At 51.5% G+C, this 19,716-nt stretch overlaps 2 protein-coding genes across 14 annotated transcripts in view; one reads left to right on the forward strand and one right to left on the reverse strand.

Annotated features, from left to right (window-relative positions):
* The window catches only part of LOC309643282 (uncharacterized protein), a 437,652-nt gene that overhangs the window by 133,387 nt on the left and 284,549 nt on the right, over positions 1 to 19,716 (forward strand). The window lies entirely within an intron of this gene.
* Positions 1 to 19,716, reverse strand: part of LPIN1 (lipin 1) — a 219,891-nt gene that overhangs the window by 99,706 nt on the left and 100,469 nt on the right. For all 13 annotated transcript variants that reach the window (XM_082425896.1, XM_082425900.1, XM_082425889.1 and 10 more), the window contains 5 exons: positions 18,734 to 18,813; positions 13,556 to 13,682; positions 12,155 to 12,303; positions 11,703 to 11,789; positions 3,849 to 4,001 (listed from right to left, as the gene is read on the reverse strand). In XM_082425896.1, the coding sequence (XP_082282022.1) occupies positions 3,849 to 4,001; positions 11,703 to 11,789; positions 12,155 to 12,303; positions 13,556 to 13,682; positions 18,734 to 18,813 (596 nt within the window). The remainder of the gene's footprint in view (positions 1 to 3,848; positions 4,002 to 11,702; positions 11,790 to 12,154; positions 12,304 to 13,555; positions 13,683 to 18,733; positions 18,814 to 19,716) is intronic.

A 19,716-nucleotide genomic window follows, 5' to 3' on the forward strand; every position in this document is an offset into this window, starting at 1 on the left:
CCCACCAACAGTAGGAAAGATAAGCGGGCTGTGGTGAGGTCCAACAACGGGACCTACACAGAAGCAAAGACGAGCCGGTTACAGCGACTCTCAACAATCCTGGGAACGGCATGCTGAGCAGTAAAAGTGAGTTCCGGAAGAACATATGATTCATTTACATAAAGTTCACAAATGTGCACAATTCAACATACTGGTTAGGATTACATATACACGTGCTAACTATTTAGAGGAGCAGGGAATGACTAACGCAAAATCCAGGGATAGCAGTTACTATTACGGCTCAGAGGGAGGGGTGAGAGCACATCCTCTCGCTTTATCTCGGTCGTGGGCAGGCTGGTGTTCACTGTCTGATTATTGGATGATCTCAAGGGTCCCTTTCAGCTTGCGTATATTACAGAGATACTGCATATCTATCTATCTATCTATCTATCTATCGACAGATGCCTTGCATATATTTTGAAACTATTCTTCCGCACCTCAACAAAACGTAATTTAGATGATGATGATGCTGATGAGCCCCAAACTGAGTGTCAGAAGCCCCAGCGGCTGGTCCTGGCTCTGCAAGGACGTCTATGGACTCCAGAACCCTCCTTAGCACTAAAAGGGCCTTACAGTCTACATCTCAGGACTGTTATACAGAGACACATGAGTGACTGTATGATTATAAGTCTCAAACTTCAATCCACTGCTTTGAGAGCAGCTCGGGACACGGCCCTGGGCCCCCAGCTCCAGGGAGGCCTCTGCTTTCCTGCCCCCCACCAGGAGGCCAGACTTAGTTTGGCTTGGCTGTCCTGAATGCGGGCATGAAGGGGAAGGGGAGAGGGTCATCAGAAGTGGGCTGGTGTTCAACACCCATTTACAGTAAAAACTCTCCAGAAAGTAGGCACAGAGGGAACTTACCTCAACATAACAAAGGCCATATAAGACAAACCGACAGCCAGCATCGTTCTCAATGGTGAAAAACTGAAACCATTTCCTCTAAAATCAGGAACAAGACAAGGATGCCCACTCTCACCACTGTTACTCAACATAGTTTTGGAAGTTTTAGCTACAGCAATCATAGAATAAAAAGAAATAAAAGGAATCCAAATCGGAAAAGAAGAAGTAAAGCTGTCACTGTTTGCAGATGACATGATACTATACATAGAGAATCCTAAAGACGCTACCAGGAAACTACTAGAGCTAATCAATGAATTTGGTAAAGTAGCAGGGTACAAAATGAATGCACAGAAATCTCTTGCATTCCTAGACACTAATGATGAAAAATCTGAAAGGGAAATTAAGGAAACACTCCCATTTACCACTGAAACAAAAAGAATAAAATACCTAGGAATAAACCTACCCAAGGAGACAGAAGACCTGTATGCAGGAAACTATAAGACAGTGATGAAAGAAATTAAAGATGATACAAACAGATGGAGAGATATACCATGTTCTTGGATTGGAAGAATCAACATTGTGAAAATGACTCTACTACCCAAAGCAATCTACAGATTCAATGCAATCCCTATCAAACTACCAATGGCATTTTTCACAGAACTAGAACAAAAAATTTCACAATTTGTATGGAAACACAAGACCCCAAATAGCCAAAGCAATCTTGAGAAAGAAAAATGGAGCTGGAGGAATCAGGCTCCCGGACTTCAGACTACACTACAAAGCTACAGTAGTCAAGACAGTATGGTACTGGCACAAAAAACAGAAATATAGATCAATGGAACAGGATGGAAAGCCCAGAGATAAACCCACACACATATGGTCACCTTATCTTTGATAAAGGAGGCAAGAATATACAATGGAGAAAAGACAGCCTCTTCAATAAGTGGTGCTGGGAAAACTGGACAGCTACATGTAAAAGAATGAAATGAAAGCACTCCCTAACACCATACACAAAAATAAACCCAAAATGGATTAAAGACCTAAATGTAAGGCCAGACACTATCAAACTCTTAGAGGAAAACATAGGCAGAACACCCTATGACATAAATCACAGCAAGATCCTTTTTGACCCACCTCCTAGAGGAGAAATGGAAATAAAAACAAAAACAAACAAATGGGACCTAATGAAACTTAAAAGCTTTTGCACAGCAAAGGAAACCATAAACAAGACCAAAAGACAACCCTCAGAATGGGAGAAGATATTTGCAAACGAAGCAACTGACAAAGGATTAATCTCCAAAATATACAAGCAGCTCATGCAGCTCAATATCAAAAAAACAAACAACACAATCCAAAAATGGGCAGAAGACCTAAACAGACATTTCTCCAAAGAAGATATACAGATTGCCAACAAACACATGAAAGGATGCTCAATGTCACTAATCATTAGAGAAATGCAAATCAAAACTACAATGAGGTATCACCTCACACCGGTCAGAATGATCATCATCAAAAAATCTACAAACAATAAGTGCTGGAGAGGGTGTGGAGAAAAGGGAACCCTCTTGCACTGTTGGTGGGAATGCAAATTGATACAGTCACTGTGGAGAACAGTATGGAGTTTCCTTAAAAAACTAAAAATAGAACTACCATATGACCCAGCAATCCCACTACTGGGCATATACCCTGAGAAAACCATAATTCAAGAAGAGTCATGTACCACAATGTTCACTGCAGCACTATTTACAATAGCCAGGACATGGAAGCAACCTAAGTGTCCATCGACAGATGAATGGATAAAGAAGATGTGGCACATATATACAATGGAATACTCCTCAGCCATAAAAGGAAACGAAATTGAGTTATTTGTAGTGAGGTGGATGGACCTAGAGTCTGTCATACAGAGTGAAGTAAGTCAGAAAGAGAAAAACAAATGCTGTATGCTAACACATATGTATGGAATAAAAAAAAAAAAAAAAAAAAGCTTCTGATGAACCTAAGGGCAGGACAGGAATAAAGACGCAGACGTAGAGAATGGACTCGAAGACACGGGGAGGGGGAAGGGTAAGCTGCGATGAAGTAAGAGAGTAGCATGGACATATGTACACTACCAAATGTAAAATAGACAGCTAGTGGGAAGCAGCTGCATCACAAGGGGAGATCAGCTCGGTGCTTTGTGACCACCTAGAGGGGTGGGATAGGTAGGGTGGGAGGGAGGGAGACGCAAGAAGGAGGAGATATGGGGATATATGTATACATAGAGCTGATTCACTTTGTCATACAGCAGAAACTAACACACCATTGTAAAGCAATTATACTCCCATAAAGATGTTAAAAAATAGATAAATAAATCTTTTTAAAAATAACCAAAGAAAGAAAAGAACTGGGCTGATGGTCCATAAAAATAAACGGTGTGACCAGGACTCCTCATTACGGGAGGTCTCAGGCCAGGCAGGTGGTGATGGTGGCTGGTAGAGGGGCCACTGAACCCAGCCGAGGCCCCCGACTGGACGGAAAGCACACAGATAAGATTCGCAGAGTCACTAAGACTCAGGCCAGCGATGCAGGGAGAGGGGCAGCTCCCCGCGAAGCAGGGGGCTGCACGTGCTAAGGCTCAGAGCAGAGACCATCTCTCTGGACAACGGAGACAGTTCAGCACGGCTGCATCCCAGAACCCGGAGGGAATGAGACGGGAGAGGAGGACAAGGCGGGCAGTGAGGAGCCCGTGATGCCGAGTTCGTGGCCTTGGGCTTTCTCCCGAGGGCCGTGATGAGAGAGCGAAGGATGCTGATGGGTGACGAGGCCAGACCCGCCCTTGAGGCTGAATCTCCGGGGCCCGGCACGGAGCGGGGGTGTCGGCTGGGAGGACGAGTAAAGCAGCTATTCTGGCAAAACCTCCGGTGAGTGGGAGGGGGGTCCTGAGCCGGGCCAGCGGTGCGGGGCGGGGGGCGGGCAGGCCGAGCCCTCACCTGTGCAAGGCGGAGAAGAGGCTGCTGGGGCTGAGGAGCAGCGGCCCCTGGGGCAGCACCGTGCCCCGCTCGTTGACCCAGTGCAGGTAGCCCCGCGTCATGTCCGCCATCCCGATGGCCCGTGCGGAGCAGTAGAGGAACTTGTACCCGTTTCTGGAAAAGAGACGAAACGTTCACGCTTAACAGCATCACACGACGGAGGCATCTCGCGTGCACAAACCCTGATCTGTATCTGTTTCAGGAGGAAGGGCGCTGCTCTAACTCCCAAGCAAAAGGCCGCATTCTATAAAATCTTAATGGAGAAAGAAGCCTGAACGCCTTTCCCTGCCGTTTGCTAAAGGACCCTCACGGCCTCACTCGGTTTAATCCTCATGGGAACCTTGTTCAGTAGGTGCCTTCCTCTCTCTTTACAGTTAGGGAAACTGAGGCCAGAGGCATCAAACTGTCCAACTTAGCTGCACCCGGACCGTTCATACATCTCCATCCGGCTGTTCAGCTGTATCCTTTATAATACCCTGATAACATAGACCGGTGAATGTGTTTCCCCAAGTCCTATGAGCCGTCATCAAACCTGGGGAGGGCATGTGGGAACCCTCACTTTGTAGCCAAGTCAGGCAGAAGTGTGGGTAAGCTGAGGACCTACCACTTACGACTGGTGCCTGAATTTGGGGCGGCCTTGCGGGAATGAGCCCTTAACCCGTGGGGTCTGCACTAACTAGGTAGTTAGTGCCAGAATTAAACTACTGGACACCCAGTTGGTGTCTGAAGAGAACTTGGGAATTGTGAAACGTGTGAAAACCCCACACATCTGGTGTCAGAAGTGTCGCGAGTGAAGAAGCAGATCACAGGAGGATTCTTCTGTTAAACACAACTTTATTACTTTAGGAGAACTACATGTCCCTTTTTTTGAACCGCTGAAAACTTAAGAGTCTGAAATGAGATGCTGTGCTATAAATATAAAGTATATGCCAGATTTCAAGGCCTTACTATAAAGACAGAATATGAGATACCACCCATTCAGAGTTTTGATATCGAGTACATGATTAAATGGTAATATTTTAATATATCGGATTAAATACATGAAAAAAAAATTTTAAACCCCATCTGTACACTGAAATCTCTCAACTTTACATTCGTAGCCCAGACCCCCCTCCTCTTAAGCTCCAGAGCAATACACTCAACGGCACACCCCACATTACCCATCAGATACCCACAAGTAGTACCTCAAATGCTTCCAGGCACCCCACCTCGGGGGTGGCACCCCTGCTAGCCCAGGTGCGAGGCCCACATCTCAGGGGCCCCCCTGGGTTTCTAGCCCCACCGCAACCCATTGGCAAGCCCGCTCAGTCCCACCCGTAACACCATGAACCCTGTGCCGCCCCTCAGTCCCCCCGCCCCCGCCAGCGGGACCTCTGACCTCTATTCCTGCAAGAGCATCAATCATCTCCCTGCCCCCCGCCGAGCCTCCACAGAGAAAGAAAACTTAATACTCATCTCTCCAAAGCCTTGCCAGTTCTCTCAGATATAATCCAAATTCCTTGCCGGGACCCGCAAGGCCACTGAGACCTGGTCCCCGCCGTTCTCTCCAGCCCCATCTGCTCCCTGGCACCGGGCTGGACACCAGGTGACCTCACTGTCCCCGCACTTGCCACACTCCTTCCTGCTCCTGCCGTTCCTGCTGCCTGCACACTGTTCCCCTGGGCCTCCGGGCTCGCCTGCCCCCTCACCTCGTCCAGACCTGCTCAGACAGCACCTCCTCGGCGGGCCCCCCCTCGTCCACCTAGCTAATAAAACACACCCTCCCTCACCCTCACCCCAGGCACTAAGCCCTCGCTCTGCTTTTTTCCTCATGCACCACCAGTCACTGACATTACACGACAGCCCCTTGTTTGACTGTGTCTCATTAATCCATGAGCTCCCTGAGGGTGCGGACCTTGTCTCATTCCTCGCTGTTAACTCCAGCGCCAAAAACAGTGCTTGGCAAGTTAGCAGACACCTTGTAAATCTTTGCTGCGTGGGTAAATACAAACTACCCGCTTCCTATCCGACTTACTGCTCCACCGTGAATACTTCGTGCTGGCCAAAGGACTTGTCTTGAGATTTGCCTAATAATATGTTCTTTAAAACCAAGAAACAGGAAAGTGCTGGGACGAAGAGAATCTAAAAATATCAGGTTGTCTGGAATACAGGGATGCGTCTGAAAATCAAGCAACCATTTTAATGAAACATCTTTGTATCTGAGCTAATGAATGCAATCTTTTTTTTTTAAATCACTCTTTCTGTACATAGCTCTTCACATCAAAGCCCTAAGCGCTGCCGCCCGCAGGGCCCTGAGACGCCAATGTTCCTTAAGGCTGGTTTGCAAACGTGCTTCACGGCTTCATCCTGCCACTGGCTGTCCTCGCCACACAAGCGTTCTGCTTCAAAGGCCGTTACTGAACGTAGCTGGAAAAGCAGCGCAAGGACGTCCTAACGGGACAAATGCCTGTTGGTGGCAGCAGGGATCACCTCTCCAGAGCCTTCGCCCCCGTGAAAGCTGTGTGAAACGCCAGGTGTTCCCATCAGTCTCTCAGGTGGCAGACAGTCACCAGAAGGCTTACTCTCAACGGTACCCCTCGTGGGTAAGACCCCTCGCTCAGAAGGGCAGCCGGTAGCAGGACACAGCAGGCACACCCACCGGACACTCCCGAGCCAGGCTGGGCTGGGCGTGCTCAGGGGCCCAGCACAGCCCTTCCCTGCAGGAGTAGAGTGTACTGCGGGACCAGCTGTGACGGAAACAGGACACGGGATGGGGCAAGGTGGCCACGAGGGACCCCAGGGCAGGAAGGACAGCCCTGCCTGAAGAGGTTACCAGTGAACAGAGGTGCAACACACACACGTGGGTCACACTTATCCCTCCGACATCTCAGCAACTAGAACTGGGCTCTGGGGAAACGCCAGAGACAAAAAGAAGGCATCATTCCATGGCCAGGCTTAGTACAAATGATTTTCTCCTTTCGTCCCAATCTCTACATCCCTCTTAGAGGCCTGGAGAGATACTGAAATAGATTGGAAAGATTCCCTTTGGGTAACCTTCTACCTCTTCTACTTAATTTTCCAAGATAAGCTTCTATATTGGAGTTTCTCAATTACTAGTTGCCAATGACATGCCCCAGTCACGACAATCAAAGATGTCTCCAGACACTGCCACATACACCATGGGGGGCAAAATCCCCACTGAACTCCAGTGATGCAGAGGAAAGGGAAGTTGGTAGCCCTGCCTGCAGCCCTACAGGAAGGGTACTCGCCTGCCACCTTAAGAAAGGAAAGCTCAGGGCCAAACTCAGGCTCGTTCTCAGCCCCGCCTCCAGGGGCCCTGCCCTCTGGTGCCAGCCAACTTCCAGGTCACATAGGCCGCCGGCCCCCTGCACTGCCGGCCCCCCGCACCGCGGGCCCCCTGCACTGCCGGCCCCCTGCACCGCCGGCCCTCTGCACCGCGGGGCCCTCCGCACCGCCGGCCCCCTACACCGCAGGCCCCCACACCGCAGGCCCTCTGCACCGGGGCCTCCCTTCTGTGAGCGCTCCTCACCCCCACGAACCTGCCCATCTCTCGGCCCCGCCTCCCACTCCTACCTCCACCTGTGATGAGCCTTCCTCTCTTTCGGAACTCCGCTCATCCAGTAAGGCGCAGCTCAGGTGCCGCCTTCTCACTGAAGCCTTCTTTGATTCCTCGCGCTTCCGATCAGAACTCACTTCTCCTTCACAGACGTCTGTAAAATCTGCCTCTCTCACCACACCCCGCCCCAGTGCCTCGTTACGGGGCGTGCTGTAGGTGTCCTTCTTGGGGGTCACAGGGTGCCTGACGGGAGGGGCTGGCAGCACCCCCTAGCGCACCTGGAACAGCGCCCGGTGCACAGCGGGTTTGCCGCCAGGCTCAGCCCACCCTCGGCTTCTCACGGAGCCTTGGCTTGCAACAGCGCACACGGGCTCGGGACTGACTTGAACCACACGACCCAGCGGCGCAGTGCTGCCAGCCTAGCAGGGACCGACCAAAGCGATGGTGGGACCCAACTCCGCCCTTTAGGGATGAGGAAGCCAAAGCCGCGAGCGGGGGACGGGTCGGAAGGTCTGTGGTGGGCCGACGGCTGCGGCCCCTAGAGCCCAGGTCCCCGACTCCCTCCCATTCGCCACACGACCCTCTCCCTTCCTGGCAGACAGCGGTGACGCGATAACCTAGGAAGACCCGAGGTGAGGGGAAGAAAGAACCGCTGTGGGCAGGAGAAGAAGAAAGATGTTAATGAGTCTGCTAATGATCGGTTCCCATCTTCAGCATCTCGGCTTCAGACGATACATTCCTCAGGCCACAGATGAACTAATTTATCTATGGAAACACAGGAAGCGCTCCTCTCACTAAGTCACGGAGCCACCGATTTCCGGTTATATGAATATAAAAAATATTTATCAAGGAAGGTAGGAAATTAGAGCACTTATTGTCCCTACTCAGCCCCCCCGCAAATCCCCATTGGCTCAATGATCTAGATATTTTAGGAAACGGTCCTGCTTTATTTTCCTTCTACTTATTGAACGTATATTTGAATACGCGGGAGTTTCACATCTCTTCTATTTGTATCTGCTATAGCTCTTTTTAATCAATAACCAAGTCCGCTTTTTAAAATCAATAACCAAGCGAGCTTTATATCCTCTCTACGAACAAGGTAATAATCAACCTGACAGGTAATTTCTCATGGGCTGACTTATTCAGACAAGTAATTACATTTGGCAAAAAATAAATGCAATTGTCCTCATTTTCTGTTGTTTCCAGGCAAGTGGCCATCTGCAAGACTGGCTTCTCCATTAGAAAAATACTGCAGTGTGTAAAATTTGATGGGTACCCAAATTCAAGGAAAGCAGCATCAGGAAAGAGTGATCAGTCCAAAACTCAATGAAACGGCCTCTTCTTCCTGGTACTCTATCATGCTAAACATTTCTGTAAATATGTCTCTGGGTAGTCACAAATATGACACCAACAGAAACGGCCACCCAGCCTTTGCCAGTTCTCAGTCAGTCCCTGCCCTTCTCCCAGCTGGGGCTGCCGAAGACTTGGAGGAGGTGGCATGTGAGACGCTACCTGGATGGGCATTTGCTCTAACAAGCTACGAAAGCCGACACCACGTCCAGCCTGGGCTAGAACTCTGGGATGGCACCAAGGCCACCAAGCCAGGCCGAGCCCTTGGGTATCAGGAAGCCTAGAGGAGGAGGCCATAGAGCTGCCCGGGGCACCGATTCTGGCCTGGAGAGGCTTGTTGAGGACCACGGGGTCTGAGCCAGGCATTACCGGCTGAAAAACTGGGGGAGGCAAAAATCAGAGGTAAAGGCACGGCAAGCAGAAGCCACCATGTGAGCAAAGGTGGGAAGATGGGAGAACGACGGATCCGGGGTGGGGAACAGTCAGACTGGATTCGGGCAAGAGGGTCTGCGGAGAAGCAGCAGCACATCAGGAACTAGCAGAAGCTGACCTGAAACCGCGGGGTCTGAGAGCCACACTAAGGAGCCTGCCCTTGCTCCTGTACAGAGCCCCTGAAGGCAATGGCCAAGCTGGGGGACGGCCAGAACATCACTGGTCTAACCGTCCGGGTGCCACTGAGGACACACCTCAAACTCAGTGAACAAGTTAAGTGTCAAGCGCCTTCCTCTCAACCAAAATGAAAACACAACAAGCACTCTGTAGTTCTCAGATCCTCACCCACGGATCGGACTCATTCTAAATCAATCAATCGAACCAAAAGAACAATCAGGCATTCTTCGGTAAGCTACGCAACTTTATCTTTCAAGAAGATATCTTTTCTAGGAACACCCAAGAGAGACACAAATCAAAACCAAAAAAAAAAAAAAAAAGGCAAAACACAGTGCCTTTTTTTTTTTAACCTTACAGTAAGAACAGGAATAGCTTTATGTTCCAAAACCCAAAATGAATCAGGCTGTGAACTACTCTGTATCCTGACCCACAGGGGTTTCTTTAGACTAAAAATAGAGACAGTTTTCAGTGTCAGGCCATTCAAGGCAGCTCATCAGTGGATTAATCCTTCGAGGCAAAGAGTCAGCCGTGCGGAGGTGGCGGGGAAGGCCCTGAACACACCGCCTACAGGAGCGAGGCCGGGAGAACCTCTCAGGGGGCAGCTCGGGAATATCGACCAAACCTTTCCGCGTGCTCCGCCTTCCACCGGCAATTCTACTTCTGAGAATCCACCTTACAGCGGCCCTTCTGTAAGTGTCGTACCTTCTCTACTTATCTGTATGCTCGCTGAACATAATAAAGACCTTCTGTAAATGCTTATTGCATCACTATTGGAAAGAGTGAAAAACTGGAAACTCCCTATCGTGTTCACCAACAGAGGAATAATTAAATACAGGATGGTTTATCCACAGCATGGAATTTTGTACTGCAGTTAAGAAGAATGAGGTAAACCTCACACATAATGAAACAGAAGGATCTTTCATTAAATAATGTGCACATGGGGCGGGGGAGCATGTAAATGAATTTTCAGTACAGACGGAACCAAACCGGTCACAGTAGTTCCACTGGTAGAGAACGTATAATACTCGTAGCCGATAACTTGCAGCTTATTGGTAAGGCAGGAGAAAGATGTGACCTTTGTACTTTTCTATTTCTCTCGTTTTTCGTATTTATTTTTTTCAAAGAAGCATGTATTACTTTTAACATTTCTTAAGGAAGACATCCAGAAAAGGAAAGTCAAATCAATGAGCTGGGCATCTAAGAAGTGAGAAGCTTTGAATCCACCAGGAGAAAAAGGTCCTCCCAGGCACCTCGTGCCCCACCAACCCAAAGCGTGAGGTCCAGGAGGCCAGAGACCATGTCTACGTCATCATCACAGCACCAGGCACGCAACAGGCACTCAATAAATGCTGGATAAATGAATGGATGAGGAGCAGGAAAGTGTACTTCACTCACTTGTGCTCAGAGTACTGGCGACAGATTTGAGTGCCCGTTCCCCATCACCACCACCACCACCGTCACCGCCACCGTGGGCCGGAGGTGCGCACACCGGGACGGAGTCCCATCAGCCCAGGGCACCTCCAGGCTCTAACTGACTGGAGGACAGAGAGCAGTGGGGCGGAGAGGTTTCACTTACGTGGGAGACTCTAGTCCACAGAGGGATGGAGACAGTGGGACCAAGCACCTGCTGGCGGTGGTGCAGGGATGGGGACCCCAAGGGCTCTGAACCCTGGAGACGAGCCAGAGCAGATGCACTGGACCTGGAGCCAGGCCGACCAGGGTTTCAGTGCGTCCTGCCTCTTAGCAGCTATGGGAATTTGGACAAATTGTTTTAACCCTCTAAACCTAGAAATGATATTCCTTGCTTCTCGGAACTACTGTAAGAGTTAAGTGAAGTGACAGATGTGCCCGACACACGAGAGCAACTCAAGATCTACCCTCCCACACTGACGTCCCAGGTACGGCCCCTCCGAGCGCTCCCCGGACCAGGTGGGCGAGATGTGCACTGCTGGCCGGCCCACAAAACCTGCTTGGAATCTGGATCTTTTCAGCCTAAAACAACTCCCTTGGTCTACATCAGAGACTACCATGTCCTCACCTGACTATCTGTGCCATTCCTCAGTATGAACTGAACCTCAACCCCTCACCTAAGGCTGCCACCGCCTTCCTCCTCTGTCAATTTGCAATTCCCCGGCCACCTCCTTTCTTGCCTTTTGGTACTGAATTCAGATCTGGAGTTGGCGGGATTCACCACGCGCTCAGGACCCTCCCTGGCCAAGGGGCACCCGTCTTTGTAAGTCAGCCCGTCAGCAAAGGGTTCTGTGTGCGGATTGCTGCAAGTACTTCGGCTGTGTACTTACTGGCTCACTTTATGGTACAGCTTGGCGATGCCCTGGTGGGTCCAATCCTTCCCAAGGGTGGGCAAAATGTGGCCAAGAGTATCTGATCTAAATAAAAACAGAGACAGGAAAAATAAAGTTAAAAGGGCATCGCGAAAGGGAAAAAAAAAAAAAAAGTCATTCTGACTCATCGCACCATAAATGCCTCATTAAAAAATGCAAATGGGATGCACAACTTGCTCTCTGGATGGAAACCCCGAAACTGAGCAACAAAGTCAGGGAGCCACCGCCCCAGAGGGAAGCGACCCCCGATCCCCCACTGCAGCTGTTTAGATCAAGGAGCTATGGCTCCGCGGGCGGCACCGACCGCCCCAGAAACTGAACTGCATGAGCTGCACAATGCCCCAGAAAGAGGAACTGACACGCTGGCTCCAGGCCCCGGGGTCCCACGGCCCCGAGTCGGCGGGACCCACCTAGTGATGGTTCCATCGATGTCAGAGATGATAACCTTATCGTCCCAGTTCCACAAGTAGATGGTGCCTTCGCAGCGGCACGTGCCCTGGTACTGCGTGGTGACGCTGAAGACCACGTCGTTGGGTCCGTTCTTCAACTTCAGGCTTTTCTGAAAGATAAGAACTCTGTGTCCGCTGGAGGGCGAGGCTCAGAGGGAGGGATCTTCGGTTTCTGTTCCACGAGCAAGCGGATCCGGATTTTATTTTTTTCAAAGCACCACCCCAGGCCGCCGTACAGTTCTTTCCCTGTCTTGCTCTCGAGGAGGACTGGTCCTTCCAGGACTTGGGCAACCTGAACCCCAGGCCCCCTCGCAGGCCCCAGGGTAGCGCAGCTCACCCACGTCCCCTGGGGTTTGTAAGTGACAGGCTCTGAGGGTCGCCGCAGGAAATCACAACTTCAGACTGGCATGCACTTACTAGGCCACGGCTGAGCACGAAGGGCCACGGCCGGGGAGACGAATCTCAGTCAAGTGTGAAAATACGTTCCCCGAACCAGCCATGAGAACTAGTTAATACACGGACACAGACTGGAGAAAGCAGTCGTCTCAGTTATCAGGTGCATCTCACACCCGGAAGCCCAGAAGCTAGACCCCAGGAAGTCGCACCAGATTCAGAAGGCAGACTCCCCTCTCAGCGGCTCTGAATCTGCACCGGGGCCCCCGAGTGCAAGCCAGCTGTGGGCAGGAGTCCAGGTCGCCCCCAGCGGCGCAGGGTGTCAGGCCTGACCGTTCTCTTTTGCCATCAGACACCGTCACAACGAAGCCTGGCCCCCACGAACTCTTAGGAGAGCAGCAGGGCGCAGATACCTGCTCGCTGTCTGCTCCTGGGAACCAGGGTCCAGGGGTTACAACGGGCGGTACAGCCGCAGAGCGGAGGACGCTGTGGTCAGGATGGCGCCCTGCTGCCGGAAGCTCCCCGAGTCCCATCACAAGTGCTCCAGTTCCCCCAGTTCGGGAGATGCGGTTGACTTAACAAACACATCTCTGGAAAAGTGGAAACAGCCCTGCGAGATTTGGGCTATCCATCATTCACAGCTCAGGATAAGTTCACGCCTTCAGGCCGCCTCCCGCCAACACTTGCGGACAGGAGCCTCCAGGGCAGCGTCAGGGCCGGCACAGGGGAAGTGACGCCGCGGAGCCCGGCTGGGCAGCAGCTGACGTGGGGCGCGAACCGGAGGCACCGAGAGGGGGATGTGAGGAGGTCACGGGGGGGGCAGCAGGCGGTTGGAGAGAGAAGGTGCCAGAGCTGAAGCCGGAGCCGGAGCATGGGAGGGACGCCCGGATCGCGGAACCCACTGAGTCCAGGTGGCCGTGGCTGGGCCAGTGCCCACAGCGTGGGGGAGGGGGAGCACGGGACACTCACCAGCTGCTCTGACGTGAGGCGCAGGGTCTTCTTGTAGCTAACGCTGGACAGCAAGGGCAGGTGGCTTGAGCTGGCCAGCTCGGCGGCCGTGTGCTCCTCGTCACTGGAGGATGACTCGTGCTTTATTCTGGAACACACAGTGATGTAACTGCCAGTTAGGAAGCGCATCTGGGTAGCCATTAAAAATGCATTAGGCCGGAATCGATGACGGAGTCCATCGGGTGTCTCCCGGCGCTGTCTCTGGGGTTGCTCCCCGACCAGACGCCGTCACTAATCCCCTCCATGCGGCTCCTGCATTATTCATCCGGGACTGCCTCTCCTCGTTCACGTCCCTGTTACCATCACTCTACTTTAAACCAAGAGGCTCCCCCTCCTGACCAGCGGGGTTCAGCGCCCTCCTGGCCTTGGAGGATGCTCACATCCTCTCTCTTCCCCTGTCCCAGGCTGCTGGCCAAGCACGAGGAGCCCAAACTTTCTGCACGTCCAAGCTGATCAGTTTCCGGTACAAACCGCTCCAAACGCACAATTCCAAGTAACGAGGACACTCCAGGCCTTACGAACAGGTGCCGGGGGAGCCAAGAAAGGCCCCCCGATGCTCCCCAGGACCCCTAAGCAGGCTGCCCCGGAGCAAGAGCCGTACCTTATTCACCTGCACAGAATCCAGCGCTCCGAGCGCTTGTGGACTTCTCCACGTGGTCGGGGGCTGGGAGGTGCGGGTGGGAAGCAGCCTCATTTTCTTTAAATAGCTCAGGTAAGGCATGTCAGCAATTAGCTGTTCCCTGGATTCAAATCCTGCTATGGCATAGTCCCCAACCCAGCAGTACTAGACCTGCTTCCCGGGACCATTTTCTTTAAAAATGCCGTTAGCGCCCTACAAAGTGCTTCGTAAACGTTTGTTAGGCTAAATGGAGAAAGCTAGGCAGCCCCAGAGCAGGCCCCGCCCGACTCCCCGGATGCACGCCTCCCCCCGCAAAGCTTCTGGCTCAGCTCATCCCTTTATGTAAGACAGGCACACGGGGCTCCATCTTATCTTGGCATCTCAGTGAACTCCTACCTTGTCCTCCTGCTACCTCGCCCTCCCTTCCCTTCTACCAGGAAATGATTGGGTGTTTCCTCTGCAGCCTGTTGCTTTCTTGCCCCATGTGCTCATTCCAGAAGCAGTTCCTACAATCCAATACTGCCCCGCACTAGGGCAGACAAGAGGCAAGACCTGATTACACGGCACCCCGCTTCTGTGTTCTTTTCTACTGGCCCTTTCCATGTCCAGAATGAGCCGCCCCTCCCCAGGCCCCTGCTCCCGGGGCCCTACGAGGGGCAGCCTGTGGGCTGTGGACCAGTGGGCTGGAGCTCATGCCACCGATGCCTCTAGGCACCATGCCAGGCGTGGAGGATACAGCAAGCAGCCTGGCCCCTGCGCTCCCCGGGGCGTTCTGTCTGAGCAATCACAACAGAGCTGGACGGGTGCTATGCTAAGAAGGCAGAGAACATCTGAGCGCAGCCGGACGAGGGGTCCAGGAGCTCACAGAACAATCTGGGCTGGAGTCACAGACTTGGCCATCACGGGGACACAGCCCTGGTGAACGAGCCGTGGGGACAGGTGACTATGTCCACGGAGAAAGAGCACGCAGCCTAGAATCCCGGTTGGTCCATGGCGGGGTTAAGCTACAACTGGATGAATCTACACCTGTGACGCTGGGGGCCGGTTCTAGGTAGAGTGGAGACCTGAGAAGCCCGGGTTTGAACCCCAGGAACTTCAGGCTGTGCTATCCTGCTCAGACTATTTTCTTTCAGACTAGATTTCCTCATCTTAAAGTGCAGGGGAGCAAACGGCATCCCACCCACCAAGAGGTCCCAGAGGCCGGCAGGCACGAGGCAGAAAGAAGTGGACCAGGAAACAGGCGTCCCAGGAAAGGCCTCACAACCACAGGACTCCTCTCTGGGCCTCGGTGGCTCATGTGTAAAATGACACAAAAGTCCCTTCCCCTTCTGACCCCTGCCGATCCTACAAACAACGCCAATCCTTCTGAACCAACAACCTAGCGGTTGGTTTTCAGACAGACGGGTACACGTGGTCCTGGAGCCAAGCGGCCTGACCAGTGCCCGGGTGGGAAGCCAGGAGATGAAGCTACAGGCCCCTTGTTGAACTGGAAAATGTTATGCTCCACGCAAACAGTTTGGTGGGAAATGAGATCCAAATGTGAACTGAAGCTCTCAGTGACAACAGATTGGTGTGAGCCTCTGCTGGTGGGACGTGGAAGCAAGGCAGAAGAGCTCTTATCTCCATCTGCTGCTTTAAAATGAAAACCAAACCCCCTAGGTCGGTGCAGCACGCCACGTTTGAGGGAGCGCAGAAAGGAAAACACAGATACGGAAACTGCAGAGGGAGCTGTACACCTCAGCTGGCAGTGCCGGCTTAGGGCGAGGGCACGGTCATCTGCGGACCTGGCCACCCACTTCCCCACTCCTGCAACAGTCCTTACTGTCACTGGCTTTGCGGCGTCTGCAAGGAGCGACAGAACGAAACAAAAGGGCTCATCTCACTCGAGTGTCTGCGTTCAGCCAAGGAGCTGGGAACAACACTGAAGTTCGCACTTGTCAGTGTGCAGTTTTTGACGGTATTTTAATGACTTGCATGGTGACAAGCTGTTTGCTCAATTATGAGACTTCAGGGACTGTTCTGTCAATCACAAGTCTGTCAATTAGGAAAGCACTCCGACACTTTTTTTCAGTCAACTGCATGAATCTAATTAGGGGACTAGGATGCCAGTAAAAATGAAAAGATGTACACTGCTCAGAAGACTTCACACGAAGACTTTTCAGAACCTCAAATCCCTTTCGCAAGAGTCAATTCTTCGTGTTTCAGGTTTCGGAAAAAAATGTAGCCTGACTGACTAACTCGGAGTGGCCGATAGTCAAACTCTTTCTACCTAACAGGGCAGAGCGTTTCTGTCAACATCTGAATAGGATCACATCAGATACTAAGAAAGTCCGAAGCGCTTCAGATGGACTGTGTCAGCCGATGTTCCAGCTCAGGAAGAGCTGCAGACGCCCCCTGCTGCTCCCTCCACCCTCGGCCCACCGGGCGGCCGGGAAGGAGAAGAACACACAGCCCACAGCCCGTACCAGCCACCGTCGTGTTCTGTCCCTTTTAAACCTCTCTGAGCCCCTGGCCAGCCTTCCCCAGGTCTCAGACTGGCATATCGCAGGCCGGATTTGGCGGACATCCTGCGTTTGGCCCATATTGCGGAGTATAATTTTAAACACTTGCAACTGCACGGTTAAGATGAGTCTGTGTCCTCCAGGCCACCACAGAGCCACCCTCCTGACCACAGGCACAGCCCATGTGGCCTTGTTGGGTTTTACGTTCTGCACCTCCTTTCTCATGAGGCTGCCGGGAGGATTAGATGAGCCAACACCTGCGGTGTGGGTGTCAGTCTTGTGCCCATTTCACAGATGAAGGAGGAAACACCGAGGGGCTGAGGAGTTCGCCAAAGATCACAGACAAGAGTGACAAAGTCCCAGCTCATGCTGCCTCTTCTGCTTGGAAATTACTGCAGGACAGAGAGGGTCTCAAAAAGAGCCCCAGGAGAGCAGGGTATTTCCAGTGCAGCCAAACTGCTGGTTTAAACTGCTCAGGACAGAAGGGTGGCATCTTTGCCTGTGTCTCCCTCCCTGGCTGCTCTGGGAACGGACAGCACGCTAGTTCCTTCCCTCAGATACGGAAAGGAGTTTACCCAAAGCCAGGACTCCCAGCCAGATCTGCCTGACTCCAAAGTCTGCCATGTACATCCTGCTGCTTCAAACACCTACTTACCGAAAACCCACTGGCTTCTATCCTAGCGGCCTCCTACACCACCTCAGGACTGCACATTCTTAGCCCAAGCTCCACCTGCCTTCTCCCCTCCAAGCTCACTCAAGGCACACTCAAAATTCCAGGTCGGGAAGGTATCCAGATAACCGTGCTGGAAAGCCCCTCCCCAGAGAATGAGCCAGAGATGGAGGGTGAAGATTGGAAGAGAAATACACAAGCTCTTCAACCCTGCTCCCTTGTCCAGGGCAGACCGGCAGGGGGACAGATGGGAAGGGGCAGCGCCAGGGCGCCACCAGGCGGAACAGGAAGGGTGTCCTCTGATAGCATCCCAGCCGAGAGCCGGCCCTGCCATGCAGAGTTTTATCAGGTCCCGCACACTCTTCTCCACAGAGGACAGGAAAGAAATCAGACTGTTTCCTACGTGACACCTACATGAGTTTCTATTTCCAACAATGAGTTCTAGAAATAAAATAGTTTAAGATACAGAGCTATGGCCAGGAATCCAAGGACTTGAAATCTAAGCCCGCCTCCCCTGTGAAACAACAATATACTGGGAAAATCTCATCAGTTCAGTAACAGCACATTTAAGACATGCCTGCTCTGGGTCAGCCACTGGCTTGCCCTCTAAGCCATAAAGAGGATAGAGATATGCATCTTGCCCTCAATGAACATGTTAGCATTTTCTGCCTGCCAAATAAGAAACGCAATCCTGGGTTTCTCAAGCACAGGAATACCGGAAGGGTGAGGTCATATGGAAAAGGCGTTATACTAGCTCGGATCACTCAGCGTCAATACGCAATAACACCGTCGAATTAGTGGCTGATGGCATGGCCCTCACAGAAGTTACCCTCAAATCCCGTACAAGCAGGTTACCCTGAAGACAAAACACGACTAATATGGATCCGTATTATCAAAATCCAAGGTCTCCTGTACCAAGTTAATAGGAATCCCTATCAATACTTAGGAAAGTATCAATGTAAGTCCGGGTAAGTGTTTAAACTATAGAGAAAGGCAAGTTCCTTCAGAAGGGCAACTTGTTTTCATGCCACTGTCAACGCTGTTGTTCATCCTCATCAACATTATTTACCACCACTGCTACTATCACCTTCTGTAAACCGAGGGCTAGCACGTGCCAAGACCACGAGGAGTGCTCGTTACATTATCTCATGTACGCCTCACATTTACTTTGGAAATTCAGTATCTAAGGAGCAGACGCTTCCATCTGATTCATGGGAACAACAATTTGAGTAAACTGCTCCAGGTCACTGAGTTGGACCTGGGCTATTCGGTGAACCCTATCAGCATCTGTGCCTTGACCCTAGACATAGAAAGGAGCCGCAACACCCCAAGGTGACTTGGCACTGTACCTGGTGGCCATGCCCAGCTGTGACAGCTGCTCCCCAGTGCTGTGGCTCTTTCCTGCCAGGCACTGCTCTGGTTTCCTTTCCTGGAGAAGAAGAAGACAAAGAATCATGGACACGCCAAAGGGAAACCACCTACACAACCACTGGCATTCTGTGACGGGCTCCCCAAAGTCCAGAGCAGGGCCCCAATGCCCTCCCCAATGGCACACCCCCGCAGGGATGGTGGGTCCTAGTTACTCCCTTGCTTAGCCGTCTACAATTAAGCTGAGAAATATTTTTGACAAAAATAAGTCTGTTTTCCATAAGTATTCTTGGCACCAAACCAAACTTCATAATCACTGTAGCTTATGCAAATGCTTTATCAAGGGCTGCTTGGATACGCGAGGGCTTTCAAAATATTTTCTTATAATTGCTGATAGAAATGCCTGAAAATATTTTCACACCATATTTTGCCTGAGAAAAACATGGGCGCATTCTCTTTCTCAATACCGCATGCTCTTAATAGAAGATGCTCCTTTGAGGTACTGGAAAGAGCTTTGGAGTTCTAAGAGCTCTGGGCCCAGTCCTGCTGCCCTGGCTTAGGAACCTCGGGCAAGTCATGGAACCTTCTGGAGCCTCGTTTCCTCACGAGCAACACAGGAATGATGACATGCATCTCCTAACGCTGCCATGAGGACCACGGAGATGCTGCACATGAACACAGAGCCCGGCCCACAGCAGGCAAGGGAGGAGGAGAACCTCCACTAGCCCCACAGACGTCACAGGCAGTCATCACAGGCCAGACAGGTGTGTCAAAGGACAAAGAATTTACAGTCAAATTTCATGATCTGTGGTCATTTGGTCAGGGGGTAGAGATTGATGTTTTTAATATGAACAAAGAAAATGAGTGATAGAAACAGTGTAACAGGGTGACGAGCTTAACATTTGATGGGTACAAGCTATTTCCAAATATTCTTTAGCTTTTTATAAGCACACAAATAACTGAT

This window comes from Balaenoptera physalus, assembly GCF_965194825.1.
Source record: "Balaenoptera physalus genome assembly, chromosome: 15".
Lineage (NCBI taxonomy): Eukaryota > Metazoa > Chordata > Mammalia > Artiodactyla > Balaenopteridae > Balaenoptera > Balaenoptera physalus.